This window comes from Centrocercus urophasianus, unplaced genomic scaffold, assembly GCF_019232065.1.
Source record: "Centrocercus urophasianus isolate 14NV4802_14NV808 unplaced genomic scaffold, USGS_Curo_1.0 seq_1273, whole genome shotgun sequence".
Classification (NCBI taxonomy): domain Eukaryota; kingdom Metazoa; phylum Chordata; class Aves; order Galliformes; family Phasianidae; genus Centrocercus; species Centrocercus urophasianus.
The window spans coordinates 9,446-24,309 of record NW_024884446.1 but is presented as its reverse complement, the minus strand read 5'-3'; the positions used below and the strand labels follow the sequence as shown (position 1 = coordinate 24,309).

General features: G+C 45.7%; 1 protein-coding gene and 2 non-coding genes across 3 annotated transcripts; 2 read left to right on the top strand and 1 right to left on the bottom strand.

Moving 5' to 3' along the window:
* The first annotated feature begins 6,604 nt into the window (after positions 1-6,604).
* Positions 6,605-7,339, top strand: LOC122156545 (olfactory receptor 10A7-like). The gene has a single exon (XM_042811321.1). It carries the CDS (start codon positions 6,605-6,607, stop codon positions 7,337-7,339), a length of 735 nt encoding a protein of 244 aa, XP_042667255.1.
* Positions 7,340-11,328: 3,989 nt separating this feature from the next.
* TRNAI-AAU lies at positions 11,329-11,402 on the top strand. The gene has a single exon. It is a non-coding gene; the product is annotated as a tRNA-Ile (tRNA).
* A 182-nt stretch (positions 11,403-11,584) lies between these two features.
* Positions 11,585-11,656, bottom strand: TRNAM-CAU. Its single transcript has one exon. It is a non-coding gene; the product is annotated as a tRNA-Met (tRNA).
* Between the last annotated feature and the right edge of the window lie 3,208 nt (positions 11,657-14,864).

The window sequence follows — 14,864 nt, the reverse complement described above, 5'->3', positions numbered from 1 at the left end:
ACTAATATTATGTTTTAGATTACTTTTATTTTTTTCATCTGTCTTGTAGATGTTTACAACCCAGGTAGTTATCTAGACTCTCTCATCTACAAATAAAGAAAGTGAGAAAATTTGTTTGAGTGTGGTTTGTTTGATCCGTTTTGTATGCCTGGTTTTGGTTTATATAAAACAACAGGGTTTGTAACTCAAGAATCTCTGTCACATTTATTTGTCACATAGTGTATATTTAAAATAGGTCAGATCACCAGCCCTGAGAGGATTGGTATGAGTGGACTGGATACCAGCTACTGGAGTCAGATCAGGGTGTAGGAAGCTCCGGCCTATGATGTCCACTACTCAAGTGGACTTCCCTACTCCTGTCCACTAGGGCAGGAAAGGTATGTGCTTCCAAAGCAGCTGCTGGGGGGCACCAGCACAAATGAGGCAAGTGTGGGGCTGAAACCACTGGCTGAAGCTGAGCTGTGGGTCACACCCCTTGTGCATGGTGCTAGCTGCTGGGGGGCAAGTGTCTGTATCTTCTCCTGTCTGATATGCAAAGAGTGCATGTGTGTATTCAGTAGCAAAACTTTAAACTGGAATAGCCAGCAAAGCATACAGTAGAATCATAGAATTACTCAGGTTGGAAAGGATGTTAAATATCATCAAGTCCAATCACAACGTCACCATACTACCCTCACTCTAACAACCCTCCACTAAATCAGTCCCCGAGCACCACATCCAAACGATTTTTAAACACATCCAGGGATGGTGAGGAGCCTATTCCAGTTCTTACCAACCCTTTCTGTAAAGAAGTTTTTCCTGATATCCAACCTAAACCTCCCTTGTGCAACTTCAGGCCATTTCCCCTCGTCCTGTCACCTATCGCCAGTGAGAAGTGAACAACCCCACTCTTACTGCAATCACCTTTCAGATATTGGAAGAGAGCAATCAGGTTTCCCCTCAGCCTTCTCTTCCCCAGACTAAACAGCCCCAGTTCCTTCAGTTTCTCCTCACAGGCCATATTCTCCAAGCCCTTCACCAGCCTTGTTGCCCTTCTTTGGACCTGCTCCAGCACCTCCACATCCTTTCTGTATTGAGGTGCCCAAAACTGAACGCAGCACCCAAGGTGAGGCCTCACCAGTGCAGTGCAGTGCAGGATGACTTCCCTGGTCCTGCTCACCATACCATTCCTGATACGAGCCAGGATGCCATTGGCCTTCTTGGCCACCCAGGCACACTGCTGGCTCACATTCAGGCAACTGTTCATCAATACACCAAGGTCCCTTTCCATCAGTTTTCCAGCCACTCCTCCCCAAGCCTGTAGGGTTGCCTGGGGTTGTTGTGAGGAAAATGCAGGAGCCGACACTTGGCCCTACTGAAACTCATACAGTTAACCTTGGCCCATCACTCCAGTCTATCCAGGTCACTCTGTAGTGCCTTTCTCCCCTCTGGCAGATCAACACTCCCTTCTGTCTCACTCCAATTTATAGGAGGGAGAGAAGGTTCTTTAACTTCTGTATATGCGGCGTGAGATTAAGAAGCAACAGTTCAAATGTTGGTCCAAACAGTTTACTACAACTCTTACTTAGGGAGAAGGGAAGGGGAGGACGGACACTATTATGAATTAGAGTAATGGGGAAGGGAAGGAGGGTGATAGAAAAGATAGGAAAGAAGAAGCAAGGAGTCTTTATAGGAAGCAAGAGGGAGATAGTCACCACCATGGGTCCAGCGTGGTTTGTAGTTCAGTCATTGATCTTCAGTAGTGGTGACCTGTTGGGCATAGTTGTTCGGTTGACAACAATGGTGCCCACAGCAATGATGGCCCCTTTTCAATGGTAGTACCAACTTATTTCAATGGTAGTACCAACTTACTTAAGTCCAAAATGGTCAAGTCAGCTCTCTTTGGAGTGACAGATCAAATCCAAAGTGTTTGGATCAGCTCTCCTTGGAGTGGCAGCTTCTGAGTCTGGGATCTCAGCAGAAACTCCTTTGTTCCTGGGCCTTGCCAGTAGATAAGAGGGAGCAGGGATGCCCACCTGCAGCCTGTTTTTCACAGGACACGATGGTATCATTCCCCAATTTTCCCATACCAAGCTGGAGCTATTTAGTCGCAGGCCAGATCTTCCGCCACTAAACACTCCTGAGCATTCTTCCATAGGCAAGCAGCTCTGGAGGAAGGTGCTTTCAAATGTCCACAAAGTGATGTTGATTATCACATGGTAGCACCCATCACTTGCCTCCTTAACAAATCAATCAGAGTCTTATCAAAAGAAATACCTCAGGAAGCAAGCTTTGAGCCAAAAAACAAAGAAGGATTCTCACACCTCCCAGCTTGGTGGTGTCTGAAAACTTACTGAGGGTGCACTCAATCCCCTCTTCAAGACCATTAATAAAGATGTTGAATAGAAGCAGCCCCAGCACTGAGCCCTGAGGCACACCACTCGTGACTGGTTGCCAACTGAATTTAACTCCACTGACCACAACTCTTTGGGCCCGGCCATCCAGCCAGTGTTTCACCCAGCAGAGCATACATCCATCCAAACTGTGGGCAGCCAGTTTCTCCATGAGAATGCTGGGGAGACAGTGTCAAAGGCTTTACTGAAGTCCAGGTTGACCACATCGACAGCTTTACCTTCATCCATTAAGCGAGTTACCTTGTCATAGAATGAAATCAGGTTTGTCAGACAGGATCTATCATTGGTAAGCCCATGCTGACTGGACCTGGTCCTCTGGTTGACCCTTAACCAGTCCACGATGGCTCCCGAGATTATCCATTCCATAACCTCCCCCAGCACCGAGGTGAGACTGAAAGGTCCGTAGCTACCAGGATCATCTTTCCAGCCCTTTTTGAAGATGGGCATCACATTTGCCAGTCTCCAGTCCACCGGTAGCCAGGAGTGTTGTAGGATGATGGAGAGTGGCTTGGCAACCGCATCCACCAACTCCCTCAGCACCCCACGGTGCAACCCATCTAGGCCCATGGACTTGTTTTTCCTGTTTTTCCAGCTCTGAAAGCCGGACTTTGAGTGTCCGGCTTTCAGAGTAGGTCCAAACCAATCCTTCATGGATTATGCAGGGCGTATTCTGTTCCCCATCCCTATCTACCAGTATAAGAGGCTTTGTGCCCAGGGAGTAACAAGTCTTACTATTAAAGACTGAGGCAAAGAAGGCATTAAGTTCCTCAGCCTTATCCTGAGGTCACTATGTTGCCCTCAGAATCCAACAAGGGATTGATCTCTCCCTGACCCTCCTCTTACAGTTGATGTATTTTTAGAAATATTTATTGTTGTCCTTCACCTTGGTGGCTAAGTTCAGTTCTAGCTGGGCTTTGGCTTTTCTAATTTTCTCCCTGCAAAAGATGAAGCTAGACCAGTCAGCAAGTATCTGGGGCCTTGGGTCTGAGCAGAATTGAAATTCAAGCTGATCTGGTCAGTGAGTAGGTGACCCATGCAGTGTACACGCTTCAGAGGGCCTGGGATCCAGTTGGGGTGCTGAGCAGAGAGAAGGGCCATGGAGGTACTCCAGGATCTGGCAGGGAGTGCTGGATGGACAAAGGGGCCATGCACCTTGAAGTATATGTGAATGTCTGTGCTTGTGAACCTAGAGAGTGCTGTGTGTGTGTCTTCACTAGTGAACTTCTACTGCCACCAGCCAGAGAGGAGGAAATGTCTGCATTTACATAAGTCCTCTGTGTGAGTGTTGTTGAAGGCAGCCCTTGTTCAGGGCAGCCTTTCTGGCTAGTCGTGTCAGTGTCCTCTCTGCGTCTCTGTCAGCCTGTATGACACATGCTGAACTTTGCTGTCAGTTGAATATTCAAAGGGGAAGCGGCAGTCACATCCCCCAGCTTGGTCCTCGGTCACCAGGCCAGGTCTTATCTGCTGGACAGGAGCAGTTCTGGGCCAGAACTGAGGTGGCCACACTCGCATCACTCTTCACCTCTCCTAACAAACTTCATTATTTCTATTCATTTAAAAAAAAAAAAAAAAAAAAAAAAAAACCACCCACTCAACTTTCACTAAGTTATGTTGTTCACAGTCTACTTCAATACCAGGGGAGATGTTCTGTCTTTTGAGTATACTCGGTAATGAATCTAGAGAGGAGTTCAGATCTCAGAAAGCAATGCAAGATGCCATTCAGAACAGCCAAACCTCTCCTTCTCTACAGGATCCAACACAAAACTATTCACAGATCTGATAAGTTGCCCAAAAGGCAAGAAGGTATCCCAACATCTGAAATCATATCATAAGCTCCAGATGACTTCTCAAAAAAATTGAGGTATACTAATATTTCCTAGTCCTTTTGGTAACAAAAACTGTCAAGAAATTTTTTACTAGTGTAGATGACTCAAGAAAGAACAGTTTACATTTTAAAGGACAGAACAGCATGCATCTGAATACTATATACTAATGTCTGCAATGCATACACTAATGACTGAGCAATATTTACTATTTTATTTATATTACTAAATTATTTCTATACATTACTAATATATATATTATCTATTAGTAAGATTTTACTTTGAGATGGAAGCAAATCAAGTACACCTGGCAATTAGCATATTTTAAATTACTTCTGAAAGATAAACAAAATAACACCTGAGTGTTCTTGTTCCTCTTCACAGATTATAAAGGAAATTCAAATGGGTATCTCAGCTGCTGATTAGTCATATGGATGTTTGCAGAAATAATACAAAAGCTTTTCTCAGTCTTTCAGATAGTGAGTGTGGTGGTGATGAGCGGCCACAGGGGAGAGCGATGGATGGCATTCAACAATTCTTGACATAATAGCCACATCGCCAAAATGGGAGGATAGAAGCTGGATAAGAAAACTAACAGGTGAGTGAAAAAACTGCCTGGACCATCAAGCTTTCACAGGTAGATTCAACAACCTAGTCTAGATGCTATCTGGCTGTGAGAAGCATTCTTCATGGGTTGATTTGGAGTAGTGCTGCTTCCCATCTCCATCAGTGACTGGGAAGATGTGATGGAGAACATCTTCAGGAGTTTCCATATTATAACAACTGGAGGATAGGGGATAGGCCATATGCAGGAACTTTATGAAGCTAGAGCAAGAACAAATGCCAAATGGTGGAAGAGGTGAATCAGACTGGCATTGACAGACTGGGGAATAGCTCTTCAGAAAGGAATGTGGAAGTCCCAGTGTATGGCAAGCTGAGCATGAGCCTACAGGGTGTCCCTGCAGAGAATAACCTTTTCAGCAGCGGTTCTAGCAAGACCCAAACAGCTGTTCAAGGGAAGCCCCTCATTTTCTTCTGCTTTTCACTTGTAAGAGCACCCATGGAGAAAGGTATCGCATTCTGGAGTCCCTCCATACATAAAATTCTATATTAAATGGAAAAGAGTTCAGAATAGGGCCACTAAGGGCCACTAAGATGATCAGAGAAATTACCACTCAAGATGGTAGTATCCTGAAAGGGATTGTTTTGCATAAGAAAGCAGATTTCATTTGACTGTGAAGGTCAGTCAGCACTGATGATCAAAGTTGATGTTGCAACTTGTCAGGTATAATCTTCTTCAGCTAATATTGCTTTCTGCAATTCAGAGAGCTATGTGTGTGTCAGCAATTCAGAGAGCTGTACCTTTCTGTGCTAATGAATAGAGATTAACAGACATTCCCAAATAGTGATTCCAATGAAAATTATTAGATTCGGTGAGAAATACAATATAGTTTTCTGACTTACTTTTCCAGCTGGTGCAAATGAGAAGGTGCTTCAGATTTCTATCTTGAATGTGGCCATATACTTTCAGATAGCTAGATACAGGCTGGTAGGTTGCTGATGATCTAAAAGAGGAACATTTCTTACAATACTGAATTTATTAAAAAATGCCCAGTGGAGTTGAATAAAGAGTGATGCTAGGGTTAAAATAAATAAGTAAATAAGCAGGTCATTGTTTTGTGTGTTAGCAATGATGATGGCAAATAATAACATAAGCATTCTATCCATTCTTCAAGCTATCGAAACTTTGTCGGTACACTCAACAATTTTATTTGCCCTTGTTTATTTGAAATCTATGTATGCATATATACATGCTTATGTGTGAGAACAGGGAAAAATAGTTTTTCAAAACCCGAAAAATTTAAAGCAGAGAATTTAATTAGATTGCAGGTCAGTAAGAAATAAACTCTTATTTCACACACTGAAAATAAAATACACTAATTGCTGACAAAATTACATTTGAGAAAATACTAGTAGAACTAAAATGTAAAGTGGGTGAGGCAATATTTTATCTTAATTTAAAAGGAAAGTAGGCAAACATTAAAGAAAATCCTAGCTTTTCTGCACTTCAGCTCACTGTTTTTCTTGTAACCTTGTTTTCATGACAAGTTGCTTTTCTAGTGTACCTCTCAAAATGTTGTTTGCCCATTTATAGTTGTTTCTCCCACTTAATACTGGAATTGATTTCAGAGAAGCTCATTGCTTTGTATTCATCCCCAAAAAGAGTTTTCTTCTTCATATCTTTCTCACTGACTGATACAGGCTGGGTTCCTGTTTCATATGGAAGCTGATGAAGAATAAGGGCTGAAAAACCAGACGTACTTCACCTTGCAGGGGTTCTCCTACCTCGCCTCTCTTCAGGTTCTTCTCTTTGAGGGAATCCTCCTCATGTTCCTAATCACAATGACAGGGAACTTGCTCATAATTTTAGTCGCAACTGCTGACCCTGCCTTACACACCCCGATGTACCATTTTCTCAAAAACCTGGCCTTGATTGAAATTTGCTTTACATTAAACATAGTGCCCAAGATGCTTACAGATCTGTTGTTGGAGAGAAAGATCATCTCCTTTTCTGCCTGTGCCCTGCAACTTTACTTTGCCGTATTCTTTGTCACTTCCGAGTGCTTCCTCTTGAGTGCCATGGCGTATGACAGATACGTGGCTATTTGCCATCCCTTGCACTACACCACCAGAATTAACAGGCGAGTATGTTTTCATATGGTCACGGCATGCTGGCTTGCTGGCATGCCAATTTCCGCAGGACTCACTGGCTGGCTGTTTAGCTATTCCTTTTGTGGTTCTAGGGAGATTGAGCACTTCTTTTGTGATATTGCTCCTGTTCTAGATTTGATCTGTTCAGACACACACTTATTTGAGCTTCTTGTGTTCGTCGCTACTGTTACAATTGTGCTTATCCCATTTATCTTGATAACAGTCTCTTACATCCAAATAATCCATTCCATCCTCCAAATGCCATCTTCTGAAGGAAGACAGAAAGCTTTCTTCACCTGCTTTGCTCACATGGTGGTGGTGATGCTGTTCTACTGCACAACTGGCTTGATACATTTAAAGCCAAGGTCCAGATTCTTGGCAAAGAGCAGGAAACTAGTGGCTCTTTCTTAAACAGTAGTAACTCCTATACTGAACCCAATCATCTACAGCTTACGAAACAAAGAAGTAAAGCATGCTCTAAGGAAGACATTTGGAAGGAGACAGTTCAGCAAGATGCCTCTGCCCAGACGGTTTCACTTCTTATTTTCAAAAAGTTGCTCATGCTTTAAAGGTTAAAACAGGAGAATTAATGCTTTCCTCAAAGTATGGACACTTCTCAAAGTTTGGACATTTTTACCTCTTACTGGAAAATACTGAGAAATGTACATCATCTATGTACTGAATAAATATGTTTCATGAAACCATCCATGAAAATATTGCAGAAACTACAGAAATGATTCACAAAGTCAGTGTATTAATTGTGATATGCTAAAGCCTTTGTTCTTCTTCTACACACTGGTTTGCCTTCAAGCTAGTACAAAATAAATCACTGTCATAAGAATGCTTGACTCCAACATTCATAAACCTAACATGTAGCAAAATTCCTGCTAAGTCAGGAAACAAAATTGTGCAGTTTAGGAAGAAGATGCCAACAGATGACTCGCATAGCAATGTGACTTATTCCAGAGAAAACATTCCTTCCACTAGACAGTAAAAATGAACCAGATAAATTCAGCTGAATAGGTAGTTGGATGGAATTCAGTTCAAGATTATGACACCTGACTGTAGGTACCTATAGGTAAGTCAGCACCTCTATCTTCATCACAGTCAGTGACAATCTACTCAATTTGATTATCAGCATTTCAGTTCATTTGGTTGAACTGAAGTTGAGAGGAGCTTGATTTGGTGGCTTGAAGATAGATCTAGCGTTTCTATAAAAGTCCTACTTTGTCCTATTTTGGTTCCAATGTAAAAAGATGTGAGCTTCCCATAAGCCCGGGCTCTGGGCAGCCTGGTCTGCTGGCTGGTGACTGCCAATGGCAGAGGAAAAAACTAGATGATCTTTGAGGTCCTTTTCAATCCAGACCATTCTATGATTCTACGACACAGCATAGATGAGAGGATGTCAGCATACAACTTGCCTGTGTGACAAAATATTGGGAGAGCACCCTGGCAAAGTGGTGGGTGAAATATATAGTGGGCAGAGCTTAGATTCTGCACTTGAGACAAGAACTCTGGCTTCCCAAGGACTTGTAGAGGACCATATCTCACAGGAGTTCTACAGCTCTGCCTGACACTACCAGAGAGATGAAGGATTGCTGTTAGTGGACAGTTGATCTGGAAACAGTAATTTATACCTCTTTTGTGGATCCCTGCCTCCATGTTGTCTGGCCTCAACAGTGTGAGAATCAAGGACCAGAGCAAGTACTAGGAAATGCTTGAGACTGAACAAAGCAAGCAAGCTTAGGAGAACAGAAATCCTCTTTTGAGGTGTATGCATAGGTAAACATGCATCAGGAAGTGTTTCACAGAACACTGTTTCCACTAAATTGGAGAGAGTAGAATTTGAAGAGTGGATTGTTTGGTGGATAAGAAATTGGCTGGACACTTGTGTCCAGAGAGCTGTGGTCAACAGCCCACATCCAGGTCTAGAGTCCATATTGAGACTGGTAATACTTAATATCATTAGTAACGAAGCAGACAGGGGGAGCAGGTGCACTCTCATGCATGTTTGCATACAGCTCCAAGCTGAGTGGTGTAGCTGATATAACAAAAGAAAGGGATGCATCCAAAGGGGTTGTGCACTCTGGAGAAGTGGACTCGCATAAAATCTCACAGAGCTTAACAGAGCCAAGTGTGAGGTGCACACATCAGCACAGACTGAGGAATGAACACACTGAGAACAGAGAGAAGGACCTGTGGGTTCTTGTGGATGAAAACTTGTACATGAGTCAGCAGTAAACACCTGCAGCCCAGAAGGCCAATTCTACCCTGAGCAGCATGAAAACAAGCATGGCCAGCAAGGCAAGGGAAATGATTGTCGCCACATCTACTCTGCTCTCAAGAAATCCCTCCTTGCAGTACTGCAACCATGCCTGGAGCCCTCAGCACAGTCATGGGAAAGACATAGGCTTATTTGTGTAGGTTCAGTAGAGGGCATGAAGGATGATCAGATGTCTGGAGCATCTCTCCTGCAAGGAAAGACTAAGGGTGTTGAGCATGTTCATCATGTAGAAGGCTCTGAGAGGACTTCATTGTGGCCTTTTAATACCTAAAGAGGGCTATAAGAAAGATGGAGAGTCTTTTTATAAGAGCATGTAGTGATAGGACAAGAGGTAACACATTTTTAAGCTGAAAGAGGGTAGATTAATATTAGATAATAGGAAGAAATTCTTTGCTGTGGTGAGTGGTGAGGTGCTTGAACAGTCTGGCTGGAGAAGCTGTGGGTACCCCATCCCTAGAAGCATTCAAGGCCTGGTTGGATTGAGCTTTAGGCGACTTTACCTAGTGGGAGGTGATCCTGTCCAGGGTTGGAACTAGATTATCTTTAAAGGCCCCTCAGAGACTAAACCATTACATGATTCTACACATTTTTCTCTGTGCTGAACAGCCATTACCTTTGAGAGGCAAGAAGAGGAGAATGATTAGCCAGAACATCTGTTTATCACCCTCAGTAAGCTTGCATAAGACACCAAGTTGGGAGGTGGTGTCAAATCTGCCTGAGGGTGGGGAAGCCCTTCAGAGGGATCTGGATAAGCTGCATCTCTGGGCTGAGGTGAATGGGATGAGGTTCAACAAGGCTAAGTGCTGGGTCCTGCACTTTGGGCACAACAACCTCATGCAGCATTATAGGCTTGGGGCTCAGTGGCTGGATGAGCATGAAGAAGAGAAGGACCTGGAGGTGTTGGTTGATGCTCAGCTGAACATGAGCCGACAGTGTGCCCAGGTGGCCAAGAAGGCCAACGGCATCCTGGCCTGCATTAGAAATGATGCAGCCAGCAGGAGCAGGGAGGTGATCATCCCCTGTACTCAGCTCTGTTGAGGCTGCACCTCGAATGGTGTATTCAGTTTTGGGCCCCTCACTACAAAAAAGACATTGAGGCCCTGGAGCGTGTCCAGAGAAGGGCAACAAAGCTGGTGAGGGGTCTGGAACACAAGTTTTATGAAGAGCGGCTGGGATTGTTCGGTCTGGAGAAGAGGAGACCTTGTTGCACTCTACAACTTCCTGAAGGGAGGTCATGATGAGGAGGGGTTTGGCCTCTTCTCCCAGGCAACAAACAGGACCCGAGGAAATGGCCGCAAGTTGTATCAGAGGATGTTTAGGTTGGACATAAGGAAGAACTATTTCTCTCAGTGGTCAGGCACTGGAATGGCTGCCCAGGGAGATGGTGGAGTCGCCATCCATGGCAGTGTTCAAGGGGCATCTGGATGAGGAGCTGCAAGATACGGGTTAGTGCTTGTGGTAGCAATGGTAGTGGGAGGACGGTTGGACTAGATAATCTTGCAGGTCGTTTCCAACCTTGCAATTCTATGATTCTATCACAGATGTAGCACCAACTCCTAAGAAGTCCCCTCCACTTCCCCGCATCCATCTGAAATTGAAATGAAGCCCAGCATAAGGACAAAAGCCCCCGAATTTTTGAGAAACTTGTGTAAAAATGCATGTCTCCATTCTTTAACATTCTGCACAACTATCTATTTTCCTGAGCTCCCACACAAAGGCAAATGAATTCAATAGCAGAATGGCAGCTAACACCAGGATGGCCAAAAACACAGGAGAACATCTCAGATGGGGGTTTCTGCTGATCAGCTTTTGGCAGTATGGCAGATAATCTTTGTTCCAGTCCCCAGGAGTTCAAAGCCCTCACACGCAGCAGATGGGAAAGTCATATAATACACAGCATAGGAGTACTTTGCTGCAGCATCTGCCATCTCATGAGGACATCTGCCGGGCTGGGCAGGGCTGTGAGGCAGGGCCATGGGTGAGAGCGTAAGCACGGAGCGACTCCCATTAGAACAGCAGAGCGGTGCAGCGGAAGCGCGCAGGAGGTAAGCTGGCCTCTGCTGGGATGCAGCTTTTGTTCCTATAAGGATGGTTACGAAGGCTTCAGAGGCGTCAGGGCCGGTTAGCTCAGTTGGTTAGAGCGTGGTGCTAATAACGCCAAGGTCGCGGGTTCGATCCCCGTACGGGCCATACGTAGGATTGTTTTTTTTTTTCTTCCCCCGCCCCTCGTTTTTCCGTCGCTGCTTAGCCGGCGGACGCGGTCCGCACGGCCCCACACCGGCACCACGCAATCAAGGGCGTGCAGGGAAGAAGAACACGGTGAAGCAGTTCTTTGAACTAAAACTGCGGGGGAGGGGAAAAAAAAGCCCTTATAGCAGAGGATGGTTTCGATCCATCGACCTCTGGGTTATGGGCCCAGCACGCTTCCGCTGCGCCACTCTGCTACATAGTGAACATGTTGCCAATATCTTATATCTAGGCACTACTCAGTCCCACTGTCATTTCTTTATATTCATGTATTTCCTATCTGTTAACTGCTTTCTAGGCCACCCAACTCCACCACTTGCTTCATCACAAGCACACACATGTGCACATGCAGCAGGTCTCACAACTGGCCCCAAGACTGCCTTGTCCCCAGAACAGGCCCCTCTGATCCTCCTAGCACCCAGACTGGGACTGGATATGGTATTGACTTAGGGTATGTTCAATACTCAGCCCATAAGCTCCTATCCCACTCAACAGCTGACCATGCTCAATGTTCACCACCAAATGCATATCACAGAATCACAGAATTGTAGGGGTTGGAAGGGACCTCCAGAGATCATCGAGTCCAACCCCCCTGCCAAAGCAGGTTCCCTACACCAGGTCACACAGGTAGGCATCCAGGCAGGTCTTGAACATCTCCAGAGAAGAAGACTCCACCACCTCCCTGGGCAGCCTGTTCCAGTGCTCCGTCACCTCATTGTACAGAAGTTCTTGCGCACATTTGTGCGGAACTTCCTATGCTGCAGTTTCCAGCCGTTCTCCCTTGTCCTGTCTCCACTCACCACTGAAAAAAGTCTGGCCTCGCCATTCTGCCCCCCACACCTTAGATATTTATAGACCTGGATCAGGTCCCCTCTCAGTCTTCTCAAGGCTGAACAGACCCAGTTCACTCAGCCTTTCTTCATAGGAGAAGCCCTTCACCATTTTCATGGCCCTCCGCTGGACTCTTTCCAAGAGATCCCTGTCTTTTTTGTACTGGGGAGCCCAGAACTGGACGCAGTGCTCCAGATGAGGCCTCACCAGGGCATAGCAGAGGGGGAGGATCACCTCCCTCGACCTGCTGGCCACGCTCTTTTTAATGCACCCCAGGATGCCATTGGCCTTTTGGCCACAAGAGCACACTGCTGGCTCATGGCCGACCTGTCGTCCACCAGGACACCCAGGTCCCTCTCTGCAGAGCTCCTCTCCAGCAGCTCATCCCCCAACCTGTACCGGTGCATGCAATTATTCCCCCCCAGATGCAAGACTCTACACTTGCTTTTGTTAAACCTCATCCATTTTTTTTCTGCCCAGCTCTCCAGACTGTCCAGGTCTCACTGAATGGCAGCACGGCCTTCAGGCGTGTCAGCCAATCCTCCCAACTTGGTCTCATCAGCAAACTTGCTGAGGGTGGCCACTATCCCCTCATCAAGGTCGTTGATGAAGATGTTGAACAATGGACACCACCACCCCTCAGCAGTGATCCTCCTCAGTCCAAGAGATGATCTGAAGAGCCACTTCCATTGACCATCATGACGGGTGCCCCTGGTGCAGGCACGAGTGCATCCAACTAGGCAGTTTGCTGGCACTGTGATGATTCCTGGTGTCCACTTGCTTATCCTTGTTCCTCCTCTTCAGTCTTGGAGATGAGCCTTTAATCATGTCACCAAACACTGCTCTGTGCAGGGGAACCTGCCTGCAACTCACTTAAGGGGAATGCTTCCAAGGGGATTCTTACCTTCCCATACACACACACAGTTCTAAGGAATGCTCCCATTGGGGGGAAGAGAGGAGGGGGGAAATCTGCATAGCCTATACCACAGACATCCATTAACATGTTTCCTTGCAGCCTCAGGATTGTGCTTCTCCAAAACACCCCTTTTTCTGCAACAAGGACAGTCCTGGTCCTCCTTCTTCCCTCAGTGCCACAGTTCTGGGAGAGAAACAGGCAAGAAAGACCAGCCTTAGCTCCTGTCACTACCATCCCCAGCCTTCCTTGCCCTCTCCTTGCTAGTCCTTGCACTAGTCCTAGACACTTTTCATCACTCATGTTGTCCTGGCCCTCCTAGCACACCCCACACACCAGCTTCAGGATTAAGCATACTAACTAAATACATTATACTTCAGACTGATCCTTTTCTACCAATCTCCTCTGTTCCTTCTTCTCCACCTTTCCCCTGCACACCTCCATGGCTTTGCAGAGCTCTACAGCTTCTTTATCCTAAAGTCTGTGCCCCCTTGGTTCACAGTCTCATCTGTTGCAGTGTTTATCCTCCCTGGAAGCAATACCTGTAGCTTGTCAGCTCACCAATCAGTGTGACTGGAAGCTCTGCTTCTTGTGATTTTTTCCCACCTCAAAAATCCTCCATCAGATTACCTGGCAGGAATAAGCATTCCTACATCCTTGACTGCTCTCGTAAATCAGTGTGACTGACCAGACTTGGCTCTCATCAGTGCCTCCCTTTCACATTTAAAAAATGTCCATGACCAAATACCTTTAAAACAGACACTCTCCTGTATACCCTTAAAGTTCTGCAGAGCCAGAACTTTAAGAGAAGTTAAAGTTCTGGCTCTGCAGAGCCAGAGTTAGGCTCTGAGAAAGAGAAGTTAGGAGAAAAATTGGATGCAGTTGCAATAAAGGTTGGACATGGGACCGTGGCTCAAGATGCAGCTTGAGGGAGAGGAAGAGCTGTAAGGCAAGGGTCAGGGATGCAGCTCTAGGTCATTGGAAAGGATCACTCAAGCTTGGAAGCGACCTTGAATATCAACCTTATCTCTTGAGTCCCTCTTCCCTCCTTGATCTTATTCCATGAGGCTCTTGGGTTTCTTCAGAGATCCATTTGCAAGGCTTGCTCTCCTAAAGCCTATCACTGCAATCTTGCTTTTTGCCCTGCTGACTCTTTGAACTCCACCACCTTATGACCACTGCAGCCAAAGCCACTTTTAAGTTCCCTATTCCCAGTGAGCTCTTCCCTGCCAACTAGTTGGAAGTCCAGCAGAGTACCTCACGGGCTCTTCTGTACCACGTGGGTCAGAAATTTGTCACTGATGCTCTCCAGGACCGATTAGGCCTTGCTGCGCTGCTGTACAATCAATAAACGTTCAGAGGTTAGGCTAAGTAGGATTGTCACAGTGGAACAATAAATGAAAAATGTTTCATCTACTTCTTAGCTTCTCAGCCTTGTCTACCACTCCCATGCCCTGGACTAGCAATCCAAGACCTCCATATTCAGGTGCAATAGGTTCCAGGTTGACCTTCCTAGCATCATCAGAACTTGTATGGAAAAATAACAGGGAATAATACTTAAAAGAGTCAAACAACCTTTAACAATCTCACCACAACATCCCAGACCTGTGCCCCCACCAAGCAGCACTGTCCTCTAGACAACAGGGCAAGCCATCCCTCCC